The 20974-nt window shown below is 32.9% G+C and overlaps 1 protein-coding gene across 1 annotated transcript; it reads right to left on the reverse strand.

Annotated features, from left to right (window-relative positions):
- Positions 1-800: 800 nt before the first annotated feature.
- Positions 801-15599, reverse strand: LOC132543751 (sodium- and chloride-dependent glycine transporter 1-like). Its single transcript, XM_060207274.1, has 15 exons — positions 15489-15599; positions 10075-10195; positions 9639-9770; positions 9131-9340; positions 8553-8601; positions 8022-8154; positions 7311-7445; positions 6460-6563; positions 6149-6273; positions 5545-5657; positions 5022-5159; positions 3833-3932; positions 2547-2662; positions 1830-1991; positions 801-1136 (listed from the first exon to the last, which is right to left on the reverse strand). Exons 1-15 carry the CDS (start codon positions 15597-15599, stop codon positions 801-803), a joined length of 2085 nt encoding a protein of 694 aa, XP_060063257.1.
- Positions 15600-20974: the final 5375 nt, after the last annotated feature.

The raw sequence follows: 20974 nt of genomic DNA on the forward strand, positions 1-20974 counted from the left end.
TATGCCCAACTCCTGTTACACTGCATTTATCTTTGTTCAAATACAGAATATGTTTAGGCTACTTTGAAATATTTGCACATGTTCCTGGCGTAAAGTATATTGAGCAATGAAAACAAATACATCAACCGAACATCTTGCGAACGGTATTATCAGATCATCTACCTGCCATATTAGGAAATCTGTACACTCAGTAACATAATCGGTCAACTACCCGTCTCTTTACGGACTACTTTTGTATATGCGAACGACCAGCGTCCGTTTAATGCGACACGTAAGTACAATTCATAACTGTTGCTTGGGATTATATATCTCGCACAAGCCGAAAGAAGATCAGCATTAAATGAAACAAGAAAGATTTCGATCATTACGCAGAGAAGGATTTCTTTTTACGCAATGGCTGCATTTCCCCACAACTGTGTCATAATTGAATCATTCAAATATTCAGCATTTGAGTATTAATTGTTTTTACAAATGCGAAACGTCTAAAAGAATTATTTTAAAAAATCCCTGTACACTTACATAACATGATGTATCGGCTAAAGTAAAATATGCTCATTGTCTTAAGTATACTTTTCCTGTTTGTTAGACTAAATGTGTCGTTCATTTACAGTTATATCTGGTGATATAATTTTCAACACTTTTCCCAATATGACTGTGGGTTTTTTGGGACGTTATTGTGTGACTGAACTGATTTTCTTTTTTTGTTTGCGGAGATCATATGCACGTTGTCCGACACTAGAGATCGGAAAAAGATCGCTCGTCAAAATCAATGATGACACATTTTTGTTCTGGTTTGCTTTTCAAAATTTTGTCGTGTTGTCTGGTTTTTCCGATGTTTCCTGATGAGAGAAGGCTGCGTTAACATATCCGTTATTGTCAGGTTCGTATGATGTATTTGTTCCCCCATTCGGCAGCTCGGGTGCGGAAGGTTCTGTTGTAGTTCGAGTGAAGGCACCATTCCCGTAGCCGCGTGGTTCTCCTGGTTCAAAAGATATGACCTGGCCTTTTGGCTGATATACGCCTCCCTCCAGATCTACAGGGGACATCTCGACCGTTTTAGAATATCTTGGACCGGTTCTATTTTCAGGAAGAGCAGGTCCCCATGTACTCGAAGGCGAATTGATTTTTCGGCAGAGCTGTAAACAAAGACACAATTACTTCCTGTGAAATTAATACATCATCGTAAATGTGGATACTACTGAAAAACTGGACAAAAATATATTTTATAGTTAAAAACACGTTCTACAATATACTCTAATGCGAATTACATGTTGCAATACACATTGAGAATTAGGTACAGTATAGAGAAATAAAGACACAGACTGATTGGACTTGTCAGTGACGTCAGGGCATAACTGTTGAAGTCTAGGTGTCAATTTAGAAGACTCTAAATTGGTCAAAAGAAATAATGTGACATTGATGTGGAAGTACATCATCCGCATATATAATCACTTTCATGATTCCCTGTCATATACACTGTACAGTAATGAAGTTATCATACATTATCAATTAATAAACTGCTGAATAGTACTGAATACAATTATTCTTGTATATAAATGTATTCTGATATCGCATTTGGTTTTCCCTTGTAAATTATATGTTTGATTACTTTTTCCCAGTGGTACCTATTGTGAAACTACCATGTGAATTGAAACAATACTAATTCATTAACTTGTTTTCAAATTTATTTATAGAAACAAAATGCATTAATATTTTTGATAATTCAAAATGATAATTGTATGATGTTTTGAAGGAGAATATCATTAGTCCAAATTGGCTTGTGTTCTTTTGATAAATGACATTTATTTCTACCTCACTGGTACACTTACCGAACCCAGACCATTCCTCCACAAGTATACAATATACCAAAGGGGCATGCAGATAAGAGCGGCAGCAACGATCATCCATCCTATGGCCTGGGCCCAGTCTGGGTACCGATATCCGTCGGACACAAAAGGCTCCGACTCAATGATCTTCGCTATTATAACCGTCTGTAAAGCAATCGTAGTCAGGTCATGTCAAACTTCTATACATATATATTTAACTTAAAAACCAATTTGAAATTTAAAAAGAAAATAACGGTTTTTCATAATGTAATACAGGTTTGAAGTAAAAAGGATAAATACTTATTAATAGCAATCGTAGTCAGGTCATGCCATACTTCTATACATATATATTTAACTTAAGAAGCCAATTTGAAATTTTCAAAAATAATAACGGTTTTTCATAATGTAATACAAGTTTGTAGTAAAGAGGATACATACTAGTATATTAACGTTCTTATTTCAATGGTATTAGAATTAGTGTATTTTATTACTCAAACATCTCCAATTTACAGTACCAAAATGTAGCAGCAAATTACATTTATTAAGGGTATTATGTGCACCGTTAAGTGCACTATGTGGGATATTTGTTTTGAGGATACAATAAATTAAATATAATGAAAACGAAAACGATCCGGATACCAATTTGTCATACACTGTTAAGCAGGTAGATGTTATTGTATAACTGTAACATAAAATGATTTAATTTTTATATGAACTTACCGTCAAACCTATAGGAGAAACAACACACCACATCAGTCCAAAGAAATAAAAACTAATTGTGACACAGATGTTTCTGCCAATCATCATTTCAATGTCTTTTTTAAAATTCCCAAATCCTGAAACCGATTTAGAAATAAGAGCTTTAAACAAAAACTACAAATATTTCTTTTCAAAATGTATTGAAATCAGAGATGAAAGTATCGCTCTTGGTGATATAATTTGATGGGTACTGGTACTATTTGTCTTTCATTTATGACTAAAATTATAGAAAGAGATAAAAAAAAAAGCATAACTTGATTAAACGATAACACGTGTCTGGAACAGTTAAATAACGTCTGGCGCATTTAATTAATTTATAATGTGACGATTGAGTATAAATCTTTTAGCGTTCATATGTGAAGACATAGTCATGAAAATGATTAACTGAGAAAAACACCTCCCACTCTTATCCCCCAAAATAAAACCAATATAAAAAGTAAAAAGGAGTATTTTCAATAAAGCATGTTGAAGTTAGGAACGTTTTATGGTAATCGCAATATTTTCATTATGAATATCAATGCGTGGTGTGGATTTCGAAGTGGCTGAGAATCGTTAATATTTTTTTCTTTTAATTATGTTTGCCTTTGTTTCGTCGATTTTGTATTAACGTGTCTATGTGTCATTAATCAGATTCAGTAATGCGTATGTAAAAACAATAAAAATCGACATTAAATATATAAGACGAGGTTTTCAATTAGGTATAAGGTTATGAAGATAAGTTACAGCACATACCACATCAAACATTAACTGATGATCAAATAATACCTACACTATCCAAAAATAAGTAGCATACATATATACATATGAATATGAATAATAATAATGTATAAAGATTACAAAGCACACACCTATCCTGTGAACAGTCTAACAAATACAAGTCATTAGTATCACACATTTGTAATACGATCTAGTGCAGCCTATTGGTTTAGGTCCTCTTTGCTGCCGTAATGACATCGTATTGTATCATATGTTTTTTGTTGTTTTGCAAATAATCCCCCATTAAGTTTCTGTATTAATGAATTTAAAATTTTGTAATATGTTCCAAAGAGTGAACTAGATTACTGAACTAAGTTATATGATAAACAGAGCATTACATTCGTTTCCGTTTCAAAAGAGATTTACAAACCTTGTGATGAATTTGACTTCGGAAGAGCATGTGTTAACTCTTAGACTTGTTTGAACAATCTCAAATGAATCAAATGAATGGCAAGGCACTCTATGTACTAATGTGTTTCATTTTTACATACCGTAAATATAATTAATGGCAATCAGCTCAGTAAGTCCGATGAAAAGCATGGGGAACCCACTGATGAAATGGTCTGTCAACTCAAACATGTAGTAGCCCCCCTACAAATGGAAATGTCAAAGTGATTGCAAAAGAACATTCACATATATTTGAAGAATAAAACGTATATTCTGTCTTAGAATAGTGCGGGAACACCACGTAAAGCTAATTTGAGTTCGTTCTGCAATATTAGGAAAATACCGACATATCAGCATAATCCTATATACTTTTCGAATTCTAAATTCTACAACAAAATATTGAAAAGAACGGTTTACAAGGAGACGATTAAAATGCTTTAAGGAGATTAAGACCTGGTGTTGATTTTTATATGACGGCTGATCGGTTATCATATTTGGAATCTTATTCGGTTCAACTATGAGGACATTTCAGTTAGTGATTTGTTGCAAATTTCGATGTTATAACTGGTTATCATAAGTCGCTAGACCAATATTTAAAAGCCATGTTTTCCTATTATCAAGTACTCAAAGGCCATAGCTTATATTTTGCACTTTTTGTTTACAAAAAGACTCCGTGGAATTCGCTTCAATATCTACTGTTATTAGCATTTTCTCGTTTCAACGTTTCTTTGAAGTTTGGTGTCTAGCAGTATTATGTTGAAATGTCGGTATTTTCCTGTTTAAGACCCCTGGATGTGTGGTTTTCAAATCGCTTTTGTTTGTGGTACGCTCTAAACATACGTGATATTTTTTTCTTCAGAAAAGCTACATTGGTCATTCTCAAATTTGTTATGTAGGTTTCCCTTGGTCCTAGTGGTGTTCCGTAATTTTGAGATTATTCAGAATAACAAAGACGACCATTTCGGATGCTGAAAGTTAATTATTTACCGCTGCTTGAAAACAGACGATCAAGCACAAAACAAGACACAACACAGAAGATCCAACATACGAAGAATCAGCAAAGCTCTTGAATGAGTCGGCGTCAACATCTCTTTTGGAATTCTGGTGGTTTTACATGAATAGGTATTTTTCCCAGAACATTAAATCGTATTGTTGCTTTGCTTTCAAGTGACAGTGTATTTACAATTCATGAGATTAATTAAGTACTTGTAACCATCGATTTTATGTATATTAATGTTTGATGCAATAAATTATTTTCTGTTTTTGCTATAAACGAATTTTTAAAAGACTAACCTCTGTAACCATTGGAAGTCCAAGCAAGAAACCTGTCAGGCATATCAACAACCGGAAACCAATTTTTCGCCACCGAGTGTTAAGGGTACGACTAAATTGATCCATGAGACCGGTTAAAACTGCTTCCACAATCGAAAACTGTAAAATAGATAGATGCAACTTTATCATGTCAATAATGATAATGATAAATACAAATCATACGAAACAACCGGAAGTTAGAATCAGTAGATAATACAGAAGCATCGTGATAACATCCGGAAATAGATAATGAGAATGTTAGAATGAATTAAATAAGAAAGATCACAATAACCTAAGAATGGGGAATATTTCTATTTTCTTCTCTATTGTAATTTTGTTATTAACGAAGTGGTAGAAAACTTTTGTGATATATTGAAGTGAAATTTGGTTTCAATTCCGTAAAATGCCGATAGCCTACTTTGTTCTCATAGTACTTGCCGCATTGACAATTATTACATGTATATCGAAAAGATAGAATATAACTCAATATATTTAGAGAATTTACCTGAGAGCTAAAGCCAAGGGTCATCATCATGAAGAAGAAGAGGATGGCCCATAATGTGGGTACGGACATCTGTGCAAGGCCTTCTGGATACACAACAAATACTAGACCTGGTCCTAAAGAAACAATTTTAGTCATTAATGTACGATATCCACATTATCATTATGAATATACTTTTCTCTCCTCTTTTAAGCTGATGTTTTGAAAGTTATGAAACAACAAGTCATTTTCGGGTAATGTTTTGATTACATTTTGTACCTGCATGCGGAATGATTTTCTACGTTGGTGTTTCAACATCGGTGAATGAAGATTATTATATTTAGGGTCTTTTCAAATATACCCTACTTTCCTCATTATCATGACTCATTAATACGTATGTCCTCAGTAGGACGTATGTCTGTCTTCATAATGTACCTAGACATGACATATCATTGACTTTTCCTTCAATTCCACATTTCATACATTAGCTTGAGAAAAATAAGATTGAATTGGATTATCATTGTATTTCTATGATCTGCCGCTTGGTAAGCACGGCCTGTAAGATTATTGTTACATTGCCAATTTATCATCATCATTAAAATCGGATCTTGTGTAACTTGACACTTACCTCCAGCAGCAACGTCAGCAACAGACACGCCTTTGGAATAGGCCATGAATCCCAGAACGGAGAAAATGGCAAAACCGGCATAAAAACTCGTCAAACAGTTGATGATTGGAACAATGAGTGCATCCCTGCAATAAAGCAATTACTTTATCTCTATTTTTGTTTTCCGTTTGTTTACTTATCGTTTGTGTTTGTTGTTTGCTTTTTGTTTGTGTTTTATATTTCAATTAATCATATACAAGTAAAAGAGAAATAAGCTGATATCTGTGCGAGGCAGAATAATTGGGAACCTGCTTTAAATTGTCAACACAAACCTTAGGGTAAGGTTGTTGAATTTGTTATAACTAGCCATCGCAATAAGTCCACCTTGACAAGCGCTGAGAGAGAAGAAAATCTGTGTGGCTGCATCGCTCCAAACCTAAAACGGTGGAAAGTAAACTTATCTAAAAGCTCACATCAAAACAATATTACTTCTTTATATTCGAAATTTCTTTTTTCCGTTATGTCACTGTAAATGACAATATATATATATATATATATTTCTTAAAACAAAACTATCGAATATAAATATGTCAAAGGAAAAACCAATGGTTATAGAGTATGTAAATATAAAAACCATAATATAAAAAATATATAAAAAAAACCCATGATTTGATATGATTATGTACACAACAAAAACACTTGTAATGTAATACTGGGATAATGGTGATCTTAATGATCTTTGTCGGTTGTCTATATATAGTATCTACATATAAATTTAGGTCTTTAGCATCATTGACGACTCCTTGAAGAGCGAAGCAGCTGTATGATGCAGTTAAATTCATGGGGTGGCTTTACTGTATCTAGCTAAATCAGTAAAACACAGTGCTATTCACTTGTGTGTCTTTTGTACATTCTACAAATAAACACAAATAATATTTAATGGAGATTTGAAAAAGGTGTGAAAGTTAATGAAAAATTTCTTTAAGTGCTAATGATACATATTATCTCTTTGAAAGAAGGTTGAGGTACATCTCTTATTCATAGCACAATTACTTTCTGTCGAAAGTACATGAACATATTTTATCCGCAAATAATATTAGAAAATTAACACATATATAATAAAAACGGCGGGTTTCTGTATGATTAAGAGATAAATATTTCTAAATAAGATAAGAAAGCTCACATTCGGATCGCTAACTTTATCCCAGTCAGGGGTGATGTAGAACATAACACCATCGTAGTAACCATCTAGGGTGAGTCCTCGGACTAACATAACTGTCAACAGGACGTACGGGAATATAGCCGAAAAATAAACAACCTGTAATAAAAACAGCCGACAAAATAAACAGCAAGTAATATATTAGCTGACAAAATAAACAACCTGTAATAAAACAGCCGACAAAATAAACAACATGGAATTTATTATTCGACAAAATAAATAACCTGTAATAAAATACAAGATGAAATAAACTATCTGTAATTAAACAGCTGAAAAACAAACAACCTCTAATAGAATAGCCGACAAAATAAACAACCAGTGATAAAATAGCAGATAACATGAACAACCTGTAGAATAGTTGAGAATTAAATAAAGTATTCCCTTGATCAATCTGCATGTTGGTATTACTTTTATTGCCATGCATTTCAGTACAATAGTGGGAAATCATGTGTCGTTCATCGGTCGTACATCGGTAGATTACACTGTCAAGAATAGTTTGAAATGTAATTCTAAATTTCGGTGTAGTTATAAATAAAATAACTAAAAATAAAAAACAAAACGAAAGCAAGAATCTAGATTTGTTAAAAGAATTTTCAAAAACAAGAAAAAGATTCTGAAGAATTTGAGAATAAAAAAGAAACAAAATATATTGTATTAGATCTTTATAAAAATTACCTTTCCCAGAGACTGAATACCCTTGGAAAGCACCAGGAAGACAATCAGCCATGCTAGCAGGTTACATAGCATCACGTCCCATTTCACGTTACCGGGTTCACCAACACCACCCGTCACTCCTAGTACCTTCTCGCTAAGTGACAGAACAAGAAAAACTACAGTAACGCTTGTATATTAACCAGTAATTCTACTTTACAGAAGGGAAAGAGGTATTTGTATGCCCATATATTAACAATAAACTCAATGAAATCCACGCATGAATTTTCATGTGTTTTTATCTATGTCTTCCATTTTCTATAAGATAGTGTGTGATAATTAAATCCTGATTTACTATTTCTACATAAAATACAACTATACAGGTGATTGTGTTTTTATTTAATATACATCTACTGGAGATATGATAATTAATTTTGATTTTAAATCGATGCGAATAAACATTTTATTATCTAAGCCTTTCAGCGATGTAAATATCTAAATTAGTAGAAATTCAACAAAAACTGACAAATAACATTTAGATGAATTTATACTTACAAGAAATATTCCTCGCTCGGACTCGATGTTTTATTGATGGTGTGATTTACTACAATGATAAGTACATAAACTGGTAACAACGCAATCTATATACCCATTCGTACGTTGTAGTTCCCAACCAGGAAATTTAACATGTTAGAGACTCGTCTTTTGGTGATCTAGAATTAACATATTGTAAACAACTACAAAAGCTGTGATTGTCGTACGGGAACATTGAAAATTGAAATAATCTAAACATTATATTCTAATAACATTATTTTTTTATATCAAATACTATATTTTACAAGAGTTTGAATTTCATTCTTAGCAAATACCAAGGAATAGTGTAACTTTAATGTTATTTGTTGATTTTTTCATTAGATTCACAATGAGAAATCATTCTGCAATTTTGGTATTAACAGAAGAACGAGGGAAACAAATATTTCTCCAATTTTCTTTGCTATTTCAAAGATATTGTTGGCATTGTTAGACTATTAAATAATATTGTGTTGCAAACGAGTGTAACCCCATATCTTCAACACAACATGAGACATACATCAGAACATAAGAACAATAATTACAGGATAAAATCTACTTACAGCAGTCCGGCCTTGAGCCTTGCCATGGATCACTTAGGGATAAATTTAATGAACCGTCATTACAGTCACATGTGTTCCAAGTATTGTCACACGCAACCCATGGAAGTGATGACGTCATCGACGCAAAGAAGAAATAGATGCAGTAAGCAATGACAACGTTGTAGTAAATGGCGATTATGGCAGGAACTATGACCAAACACATACCGAGACCTAAAAAAATAATGAAACAGATAAGAGAGATTTCGCATTATATGCCTACGAGTTATGATCAATAGAAGACGAAAAAGATTCGTTTTATTTAGCTTGGTTGTCCAAAACATTAAAAAATGCAATACAGGAATCAGTGCAGAAATACATGTTATATACATATGTTATTGCTGGATTTTGTTCGTTCAATTTCTCTGAATCTAATCATTAGTATTATTTTTTGCTTTTGGTTTGTTCAGTTTATCTATTTATTTATCTATTTTTGTTCATTTTTCTTTTTATCATTAGTATGTCTGTATACCTTTTAGTGACGGGTTTAGACTCCATACTTTTAGAGGTCCAAGGCTTGCAAACTGTCCCAAACTGAGCTCGAGATAAAATATAGGGATTCCAACCAAAAATAGACAGATGCAATATGGAATCAAAAACGCACCTGCAACGACAATGACAGCGAATATAATCTTTGACTTCCAACGAACAAACGATTAAACATCACTTTCTTCTATATCAGCTGTCAAGCTAAATCACTGGCAGAGTTAAACGAAGGGAAATAACTCTGCGATATCAAATTGCTTAACATATGTAAACAATACAAATTGTAATACAATTCTTCTCGGAGATACATGTATATCTTTTGTTTCCTTGCGAGGCCATACATTTTTAGGAAAATAAGTACATTCTACAACTATCTTTTCAAAACAAATACTCATAAACTGTTTAGACAAATTGATACCTACCTCCACCATTCTTGAAACATAGGTACGGAAACCTCCATACGTTACCAAGTCCAACAGCGTATCCTACACATGTCAGAATGAATTCCAACTGGTTAGACCACGCCTGTCGCGGTTGATCGGCCTAGAAAACACAACAAAGCATGAAGTTAGACCTTATTCAAGAAAGAGAAAATATTTTGTAACTAGATCCAATAAAGGAGACTTAATCTATGATAAATGAGGTCCAAGCAGCAAAACAAATACTTGAGCAATCAAGGATTACATCTTTGTAGCAACGAGTACATGAGAGATGCTAAAATGTTCTTCCAGGTAAGAAAATGGGTTCATCTCAGGAGACCGCGAGTACACCGGATAGAAAAGTAGCAGCGCACAGTGCATCTAATTAAGCTGACTGCATCCAAATAGTCAAAAGTACATCCTATTGAACAAGAATTACATCCTACTTCTCAGAACAGATTCAATCCAAATCTGAAGAATTTGCAGACTATGCAGAATTTGTTCTTTAGACCTGAAAGAAATTCAATCAAAAACATAATTTCAACAAATCGCGTTAACGTGATATTTCAATTTCTTGTTAATAAGGCAAACCTTCATGATTTTAATCAATACTTCGTTATTTTTTTATTTCAGTTTAAACTATATATAAAAAGCGTATTAGATTACTGAAAATTAGTTACAAAATCTAGATTATATGATTAAATATAGAGATTTCCTCAACAAATTAGAATTTATCAATGTATTGATCAAACATGTTTCTCTTGTATAACAAGCGGGGTCAAATATTTACAAGATTGATTCCTATATCTTATACATATAAGGAGAGGACAAAACTGTAATCTGATGACATGTTGTAAATAGAGAATATTTAATCTTGTCTTCAGTAATAACAAATATAATTCACAAGTGTGTCTAATATTTTATTATCAGCACGAGTGAATGATGCAAAAATATTAGACATACGAGTTAAATATATTTGTAACTACTGAAGACACTATCAAATATTTTATTTGTTTCATTTTCATAAGAAAATATAGTCTGTTTATATTACAAATCATCAAAAATATGAAAATACAAAAATTAAATTAAACGTACATTTATTTTTATATTCATATAGAAAATGTTACTTATTCATGACACTAAGAGTAAAAAATACATCCAAAGAGACATTGACTTGTGACAAGTTACTACGCGGCTGAAAATATGGCGGTTACAGATGTCGTTGTTTATAACACGAACCCCCTTGAAATGACAAACGTGTTAGCTCCACGTTCAAGACGTTTGGTTTGATATTTGATTTGACCTCTGATAAGGTAATTCACATTGCGTTGTTTGCTGACTTTAATGGAAATAAAAGTTTACAATGGAATTGAAGGTCATGTCACTATCAGTTGACTTGTGTTCTTTCTTTCCAATGGTGTAAGTCTGCAAACGTTTTATTTTTCACTATTGTATAATAACAAAACTAGTGAAAAATAAGATTTTTTATCCATGAGATATTTCCTTATATTTCGCTGGTAAAATTGAATTAAATACTGTTTTATTATAGGTTTTTTGCTCTCCTTGTTCTTCTAAAACAACTTGTTCATGTTGCTGTTTTGAACCACCAGAAAAACTTGTATCCATTCTTTGAAGCGCTAAAGACATTGGTCAGTGAACTGAAATAAGGAAACTCTGACCTTTACTACACGGCCAAACTTTCAGAACATTCTTGTTCGGAGTATTACTATCGAAGCGTTAATAGATATATGATAAACTGGAAAATCGTCTGCATCAGTGAAGTACACTCAAATAAAGTCACTGTGGTATTCAGTTCAAGATCAAATACCTGCATTTTTTAAATAAATAACTTTTGAAATAACAACTGGTAATATGCAGTGCAATATCATTGGGTTGCTATGACCTTCACTCAAAAATCAAAAGGTCGATTTGTACAAATTAAGCAGTATATTCTTGTCCGATGTGTAACTTTTGGATTTAGACAGCCATTGATATCTTTATATCTAGAAACATAAATTGATCATCCACAGTCAGTGTTTTGAAACTCGGTCAACACAGATCATTCCCCAAATACCAAAGTGGCTAGCTTGTTCAGTACATTTTATCTGTACCATAGCTTTCAAACCATCATAGATAACAAGTTGATAGAAATATATCTGCACTAACGCCAGATGGAATACTTTTTTAGGTCATCGTGAGCTTCAGATCAAGGTCAACGGTAATAATGATGAAGCCTTACAACACATCTCCATCCCTGTCACTGTCACTGTGATATTCATCCCAAGCTGTTAAGTGAAAATTTTTACCGTGTTACCTCTTTTAAATCATAGAGATGTACTGTTAAAATTGAAAATCACCTGATTATTAGTGGTCAAGATCAGGGCAAAGTTTTGAACCATTCATCGATTTAAAACTTATTTTGATTTCTATAAGTAAATTTTTGATATATCAAAATAGAAAATATGATCGTGTCAGATCAGTGGGGAATATTAAATAGATTCAGTTCTAGTTAAATACTAACTATCAATAAATATCCATATATGTCATTCTAACTCTGACCTCTAAACTTACGTATATCAATTACTAGAATGCATTCGTCTTACTCCAACGTTGCCATTTATGAACATACAGATAGTAAACCCCTAATCAATAGCAAGGTTAGAGATTAAGGCATGATGAAATATCTTATTTCATCTTGGGGTCACAGGTAAAATACGTTCACGGCATATCAATCAGAAAACCGGAAACAACTGCGACATGTGTATACAGTGACATTTAAGGAGCTGTAGAATTCTCACATTTCCACTTCATATGACGTCATACTTGACCCTGACATACTTTCCATGTGATGATTGCTTTTATAGTGTAACTGGGGACTTTTCGAATTTCATAGTCTCCTCATATCTTGATAATAACTCACAATATATCGCTCTCAAGAGCCGTACACTCCACTTATCTGAAGCGTACACACTTCATTCATTAAAAGAAACATATAGTCGCACATTGTCTCTCTAACTAGAGCCAGTCGCAATTTCAATGCGTTGCAATGAAGTTGTAAGTTATGTCATTTTTCAGTAACACGTGGAGAAATACATGTTTTTAAACACAACAAGAAAATACCAATATGTCAACATAATCGTAATCCAAACTGCATCATAAAGCTGTTTTGTCCTTTAGGACTCGTTATGATGCTACATTATACAACTGTTTTTGTTGTACTAGAACTCGTCAGTGATGCTACATCATACGCTGTTTTTGCTGTACTAGAACTCGTCAGTGATGCTACATCATACAGCTGTTTTTGTTGTACTAGAACTCGTCAGTGATGCTACATCATAGGCTGTGTTTGTTGTAGTAGAACTCGTCAGTGATGCTACATCATACGCTGTGTTTGTTGTACTAGAACTCGTCAGTGATGCTACATCATACAGCTGTTTTTGTTGTACTAGAACTCGTCAGTGGCACTTACGGTATATTTTGTGAAAATCTCCATAAATCTAAGTGACTACAAAAAGTTTGAAAATCTAGTTTGTGATGTGCCCTTGTCCCGTATTTAAAACAATTCGTTATTTACACGTTTCTGATCATTTTAAAAGAACCTCAAATTTATGTGATAATTCTGGCTTACAGGTTACTGCAAATTATATGTCATCTTTCTTATATAATATTATTCAAACAATTTTCCTCACAAGACGAGAATTCAGGAGATATGCCTATGGACCTCACGTTAAAATGCATAGGCTAAGCATGCTTGTACATAATGCACAAATACATTTATCCATTCAGAATAATTAAACATACTTTCATTTGACATACATATATGAAATAAAAGGGTTAAACTCTTAGATCTACTTTGAACAGCACATAAAACCGCACATGAATATTTATAAAGCATATATATCGGAGCAGCATGTATTACGGTTTTCCTTTTTAAACAGAGCGAAATGTTAATCCACCATGAGACATCACACACGAAATGATATTTCCAGATACTACTTTCTGACTTTAACATCAAATCTCAATTAGTTTCATATTTTTTCAATATTAGATGCTTATATTTTGATGTGTCCCAAATTCTAATGAAAGAAAACATGGTAAATTAAACATTAACACGCCGTGTCCATCCTCTGTGAATATCGAAAATTGTACAAAAGTCACACAATATAATAGCACCTTTCAAATCAAACTACATTCGAGCCAAACCATTCTTTAGCCCATCAAGGATTCTGAAAACTAACTATCTATCATGGTTTAGTTCCATACTGCTAACGTCTGGATACCAGCTAGAGTCATTTGGCCTCCCTTTGTATGACAGGTGAGGGTATATGTCGAGTGCATTCATGGTTGACTGACGAAGGCTTACAAGGGACATGAGCTTCAATCTAACTAGATCCTATCAAGTTGTTGGTAGGCATGTCTTGTAATATTGTTTAATGTGATTTAAGTTTATCTTATCAAATTCACCTTATGAACATTACTTTAACCCAATTCTAGTTAACAAGTTGACATGGGTTAACATTCTCTGCATCAGACGAAGAAAGGTATGGGGTTATCTGCCTTATCTCTGATAATTCCCCGGGGTTTTCCCACATTTCAGGACATAACGCGTTCCAATTCATACCAACAGGAGTCACTTGTATGGGTGTCAGCCTTCTACCGTAACATACTGTGTATCGCAGTTATTGATTTCGTAAGTGACTGTGATGCATCATAACTGACTTACCAATTTCCCGTATACTATGCCTGGACGAGAAGTGACTTTATCGTATTGGTAACATTTCAGTGTTTGACACAATACAAGCGCCCTGCAATTGTCTGTCCATATTTACGGACGTGAGCCTAGGTGACAGTATTATCTTCATTGTAAAACCGTATCTCTCGATCATAAGGCGGCAAGTAGATAACTCAAAACTTTTCTCCAAGTTAAGTATATTACATGTATAATCTTTCGTCTCAATCACACATGGTGTAAACATTCGATGAAAATATATATCTATTTATACATATATTTGCTTTTAATCGTAAATCTTGACTTCAATGTATTTGCTTAAAACGGCATATCATATTTACGTAACTGCTTAATTTTGTCTACGTTATCGTGACAAAATGTTTAAAAAAAGTCTTAAGAGACTTTTCATGTGTATTCTTTTAAACTGATAAAAAAAAAACTCTACATTTCCAAACGTGTTACGACGACAAGAAATACCGACATGTAAACAAAATCAAATATAAATGACGATTAACTATGAACAAAGGAAATATTTACACTCAAATAGAAATAGAACACATATACATCGTCCGCATCATCGACGACATTTGTCATGTACATTCAGGTCAATACAAGTAAAAAATGTCAGGTTCTGAAGTGAGAACAAGGGTTATAAGAACAATAACACTGCAAAATACAATAATCTTACCTCGGGATCTGGATCTTTTGATATAATCCGATGTGCAAATGTCTGATCAAATGTTCCAAAAGGTGTTGTTTTCTGATTACGAGAGTGCGTGAGCAAATTCTGTTCCGACATGACAGTCAAACACAGTCTCACGTAATACTTTGTACAAGTTATATGATGTCAATCGCGGTCGAAATTCCCCGTCTGTTTATATTATTGTGTATGTAACCGCTAAAAGATGTGAGAGCTCTTGATATGGACTATCACGCATGATTTAAGACGATATTATTAGTGAATGATTAGGACATCTATGACTCGGAATAAATAAACAATTGGTTGGTGAATAAAGTTTAGTTAGCTTGACTTCACGTTTCTTTGTCGAAAGTTTAACCTGCTGTAACAGTCAACAGTACACTGACTCTATTGTAAAATAAGATATTTTCAGGTATCGCAATTTTCGTTGTTTTCTAAAAACAAAAAATACTATTTCATGGATAGATTTAACTTGATCAGTCTATTTGTACTAATTCAGAGATATTAACACATATGAATTTGTTACCCAGAATACCCACGAAATGAACTAAAAGATTCTCTTCCAAAATTAATGATTTTCACAGAAAATAAAAATGATCCTTTTAGACTCAGAATCATAATGAATTTAGATTCTACCCGTCAATCTTATTGTTCTAGCTTTTCGCTTGATTTTGTTCGGTTACTTTAACTACGGCAGACAACTAACAGTCACTGGATAACAAGGGAGAACACTGCTCGTATACAGACAAGCTGCTGTATATAACATGTGCACATTAATCAAGATCTCCGATCGCGGAATTTGTCAACAACGGTGCAACTTTGAAGTGAAGGGGAAATTTGATTTAAAATATACAAGCATAGGTTCACACCTTTACTGAAATAACATAGGTATACAAACACAAATAACGAACCAGTGAAAGTTTTCTCTGATTCTCTTGGTAACAAGAAATCACCAGGAATGAAAATTATATTATTGTTGCGATTATTTCCAGATAAATAAATCCATTTGATACAGATACGAAACTTATTAAACTTGATTTTGAGTATTTGTTTCAAAATATCTGAATATTACTAGAAAAAACAAAACAAACAAAAACCAATTTAATAAAAAACCAAAAAAACAAAAACAAAAAACAAAACAAAAAAACAAAAAACAAAAAAACCAAACAAAAAAAAGAATGTTTAACCAAAACGTTTGATAAACTTTGAAAATAGTCAGGAAAAAAACCAAAAATACCAATGGATTGATACAAACGTTTCTATGTGTTAGACTCTAGGACATTTATAGATGTGCTTCCTTTAAACAAGAATTCGAGAGAAGTAAAAAAACTAGCACCGGTTTATTGCATTGATCTGTTAAGATACTCGATATGATTTCTTCAGTAAATTATCGCTTGCTTTCTATGAAAAGTTTGCATAAATTTTGTAGTTTATAAGTGAACAGTCTCATCTTATTTTTTAAACTTTTTTTAATCCTAGAAGTAAACATCTTGAGGATTTAGATAAACATTTTATGCAGCATAAACTCCATTCATACTTGAAAATAATAAATTTATTTTTTACAACAATTTCGAAACAAGCTATCACTTTCTGTCAATCACTTAATGCTTAAGTGGAGTTGAAAGGTGTTCTGCACCTGGATGGCCTTGGTAGCAAATTCTGTTTACAATGATAAAAAGAAAAAAACATCGTGAACTGTTTTTATTTATTTTTTTAAGGGAAGATAACAGGTTTGGTCCTGTCTTTGTGATTGTTTTACATCCGACCAGTGAGAGCTCTGAGTCAATAAAAATGGATTTATTTTGGATTTTGTCTGTACATATAATAAAATATCGAACCCAAGACATTGTTTGCTAACAACCTTGGTATCCTGCTGACATCTATTCTTTTCACAAAGATAGACATTCGTCTATTTTACCTGAAGGTTGGAATATGTTAATGACAACCGACAAGTGTCCAGGAATTCGGACAGATCAATTTCATCTTGACCCCTAAGGTCATAGCAGTCCGGCTGTACATCATATATATTTACATCTCGCCGGTTTATTAACTTTTTTGTACTTTTCGAATCAATCCGACATAAATTTCAATATGTAAATATGAAACGATATGCGTTTGAAAAACATCACATATAAAAACATGAAATTCACAAACCCCTAAACCTAACGTCCGATTTTTTTTGATAGCTGAATTTTTTTTAAAGTTCTGGTCTATCATAAACTAAACTCCTCTCAAATATGAGTCTATGCGTACACCTAAGTCATTTACACAACATCGTAGGAGCCATTCTGATAATCTCTTCCTTGGGAAAGAATGACTTAATGATTAGAATCAAGTGTAATTTTCATAAAAACAAAAACAAAAAAATATATCTTGTTATACTTATTGAATACATAATAACGAGCCATCGAGACATATCCATATATCAATAAGAATCATTCTCAACTTAGCGTAGTATTTGTAGTATTAGTGATAACGTTATTGACAGAGGGAGGTGGTCGCTGTCAACGAGTGCTGAGATAACCTGAATAGTTAACGCCATCCTTTAATTTCAGTTATATGAACAACGCGTATTATTCAGGTTTTATATCTCCGGGAGTGGGAGTGGAGAAACTTGTTTTGAAACACCATATTTGTGATACGAAGTGTTTTATGGTCTACGTCATGGAAAAGTACGCAGGTCATGGAATATTTTGGTGACCGTGGTGGCTTGTAAACACAAAATAGCTAGGACAGCAGAAACGGACGTAAAGAAGCGTATGGCAAATAGCCGTGTCAACAGGCATTAGAAGCAACGCTTTTAAAGACCAAAACTAGGAGTGGAAAATTTGGTAAAACTTACCGGATCAAGTTATATAGATACTGTGAAATCTAGTTTCATCTCTAGATGAACACAAACATATTTTTAAGTTCGTCTTTCAAGTAGAGAGAAATATATATATATTTGTATATATATATATTTGTATATTTAAAAAATATAGTTTCTTCTTTGCATTGTCAAGGAACAATTTGGCCGATGTCTTATGTATATAGACTAAAACTAAATTTTATCATACTTCTTGGCTTTATTTCGAATTTCTATCTTTAATTCATTGCTCTATGAATACGAGCATGAATCCAAGAAGTGATATCAGACTGTAAATGTTTATATATCAATATCAAAATATCATTTATTTGCAAAATAAAGTAGTGAAAATGCTTTTGTTTATGTCATGGTCTCGAATGCATTTAATTTCAGGATGGCAGTGGAAAACTGAATATACAATTAAGTGAAGTATTGTTATAATCAGTCAGTTCTGGATATCTACGCCATTTCTGCCATTTCTGTATATCGAAATATAATTAAATATTTCCTCGTTAATATCTAACTTTTAAATTCCCGGAAATAAAAGAGGTCGTTGGTAGCTGATAGCAATTAGTTTGTAAAATTTTCCAGAAGTTTCACAACTTCATACTTAACGCTTCCTCTTGGTAAGACTTAGTGTCAAATACAAATATGTTTGGTAGAACTGTTTTATCAAACTGCCTTATGCAGAATATGGGTTTGAATTGTCCAGGTATGTATCCTGTAACCTTACAATCTATCAGAGCCATATAAAATAAACAATTGGAGGCTGTGCTTATGAATTAAGTAGCCATCTACATATATCTGTCTGGTTCGTTAAAACTGTGACAAAAACGTTACCCACTTCGCAGAAAAGTTACACAAAAGCATTCAAAATCGAGGTAAGACAACGAGAACTGATGCTCGTCCCATCTCCAAAAATTAATTTGCATTTAAATCATTTCACTTGCAGTAAAATGAAGCTGTCCAATAGTACACTGCCCGATAACTTTATAGTATGTCTAAAGCTTTATTTCAACAACAAAAACAATTATCAATCATTCATTGTACCTCTCACTCAATACTCTTCTGTTTCAATTGACACAACTTATTTATTTTGATTGTGTTTTGTCAGTATTTTAACGTTTTGTGTATTTGATAGATTTGAAGAAATACATTATGTCACGTGTTCCCATAAATGTGTGTGTTTACTGATGAATATAGATATTGTGTTTTACAATTGCAGGGTGAACTATGAATGATGATGATTTACTGGCTAACCACATTTTGATTCATTCTAGTAGTAGCAAAGTTTAGAGTATGTACTTAACGCTGTTCTAAAATCATCTATTATATGAAAATTAAAAAAAAAAAAATGATAAAATATCGGACTGCTTGCTGCACCTCCCCGTCTAGATTTTGACTTTTCTGTCGATCACTTTGGATTATCCCTCAGTCGCCTCCTAGACTTCAAAATTTACTGACAACACCAAGAAGGACGAAACAGCTGTATAGTGCAGTTTAACTCGTTGTTTGGTTCTACAGTATCTAACTCTAGATTATCAAAAGGTGTTATTCACCTGTGCGTCTTTTGTTCATCATTCTATACTATAAGTTATGAAGTCAAGACCTCATGTGACAGGTGCTGTTTATATCGTGAACCTTAGTCGGGCACTGACATATTTTGTTTATCATGTTTATTTGAGAGAAGACTTTATAAGTTAATCGATATAAGATACCTTGTGTACACATTTTTATCAATGTTTATAAAAAATATATAATGTCCAGGTACTAAGGAAGCACACTCCTTTTCATAAATCAGTTGAATTTGTAATTTTAGGTGTGTGACAGAAAGATAAATTGAGAGGCATACGAGAAGGTTGATACAAATACAGGCATACGTAATATTTACCTTAATCTTAATCTGATAGTAAACACGGTGTAAACAGCGAACAGCAAAACATCAGATAAGTCAGGCTGTATTTGATTAATCAACCGAGAAAGAAAAGTTGTTTGTTTTGTGTCGGATTTGACTTTTTTTCAACATGTTTATTTTAAAAGGTGAACAGTTTCATTAAAACAAATGATAATGAGAAACATTACAATCATCCCTAATCAGTGACGTCATTGCTATGATGACAACATCGGACATCTGCGATGATTTTTGGTCGGGGATATGTTTCATTTTACTGTCCTTGAATCCAGTGTATCCCCCCCAATGAACATTCCGAGTGATATTTTGAATACTTTTCCTTTTTATATGATTTTTGTTTTCAGTAACATAAGCGACACATGGTTTCATATGGCCAGTTTTAACTTGGTACCTAGTCGTCAACCAGTATACATTAACAACAGTGTATTTGCTATTTCCAGTCCTTTTTCTTCATTAGTAAACCATTCTGATACTTCAAACATAAAACTATAGGTACGGTACTTTTATTACTATTTTTTACATCAAAGAGTATAGTAGAGACGTAGGGGTGAAAAGTTAAAAGAGTGTTAATGATTATTGTCTGCACGTGCCTTATGTCGTAAGCTCTTATCTTAGTATACTTAAGCTGTTCATTACATTTTAAGCTTCCTGTCTGATTCCACCATGTGTCTATAGCCACTAATGTCTTTAACCATCACGTGTCTTTAGCTACTAATT

The sequence above is a fragment of the Ylistrum balloti genome, unplaced genomic scaffold (genome assembly GCF_031769215.1).
Source record: "Ylistrum balloti isolate Yb309-2 unplaced genomic scaffold, AGI_CSIRO_Ybal_v1 Utg369764, whole genome shotgun sequence".
In the NCBI taxonomy this organism is placed as follows: domain Eukaryota; kingdom Metazoa; phylum Mollusca; class Bivalvia; order Pectinida; family Pectinidae; genus Ylistrum; species Ylistrum balloti.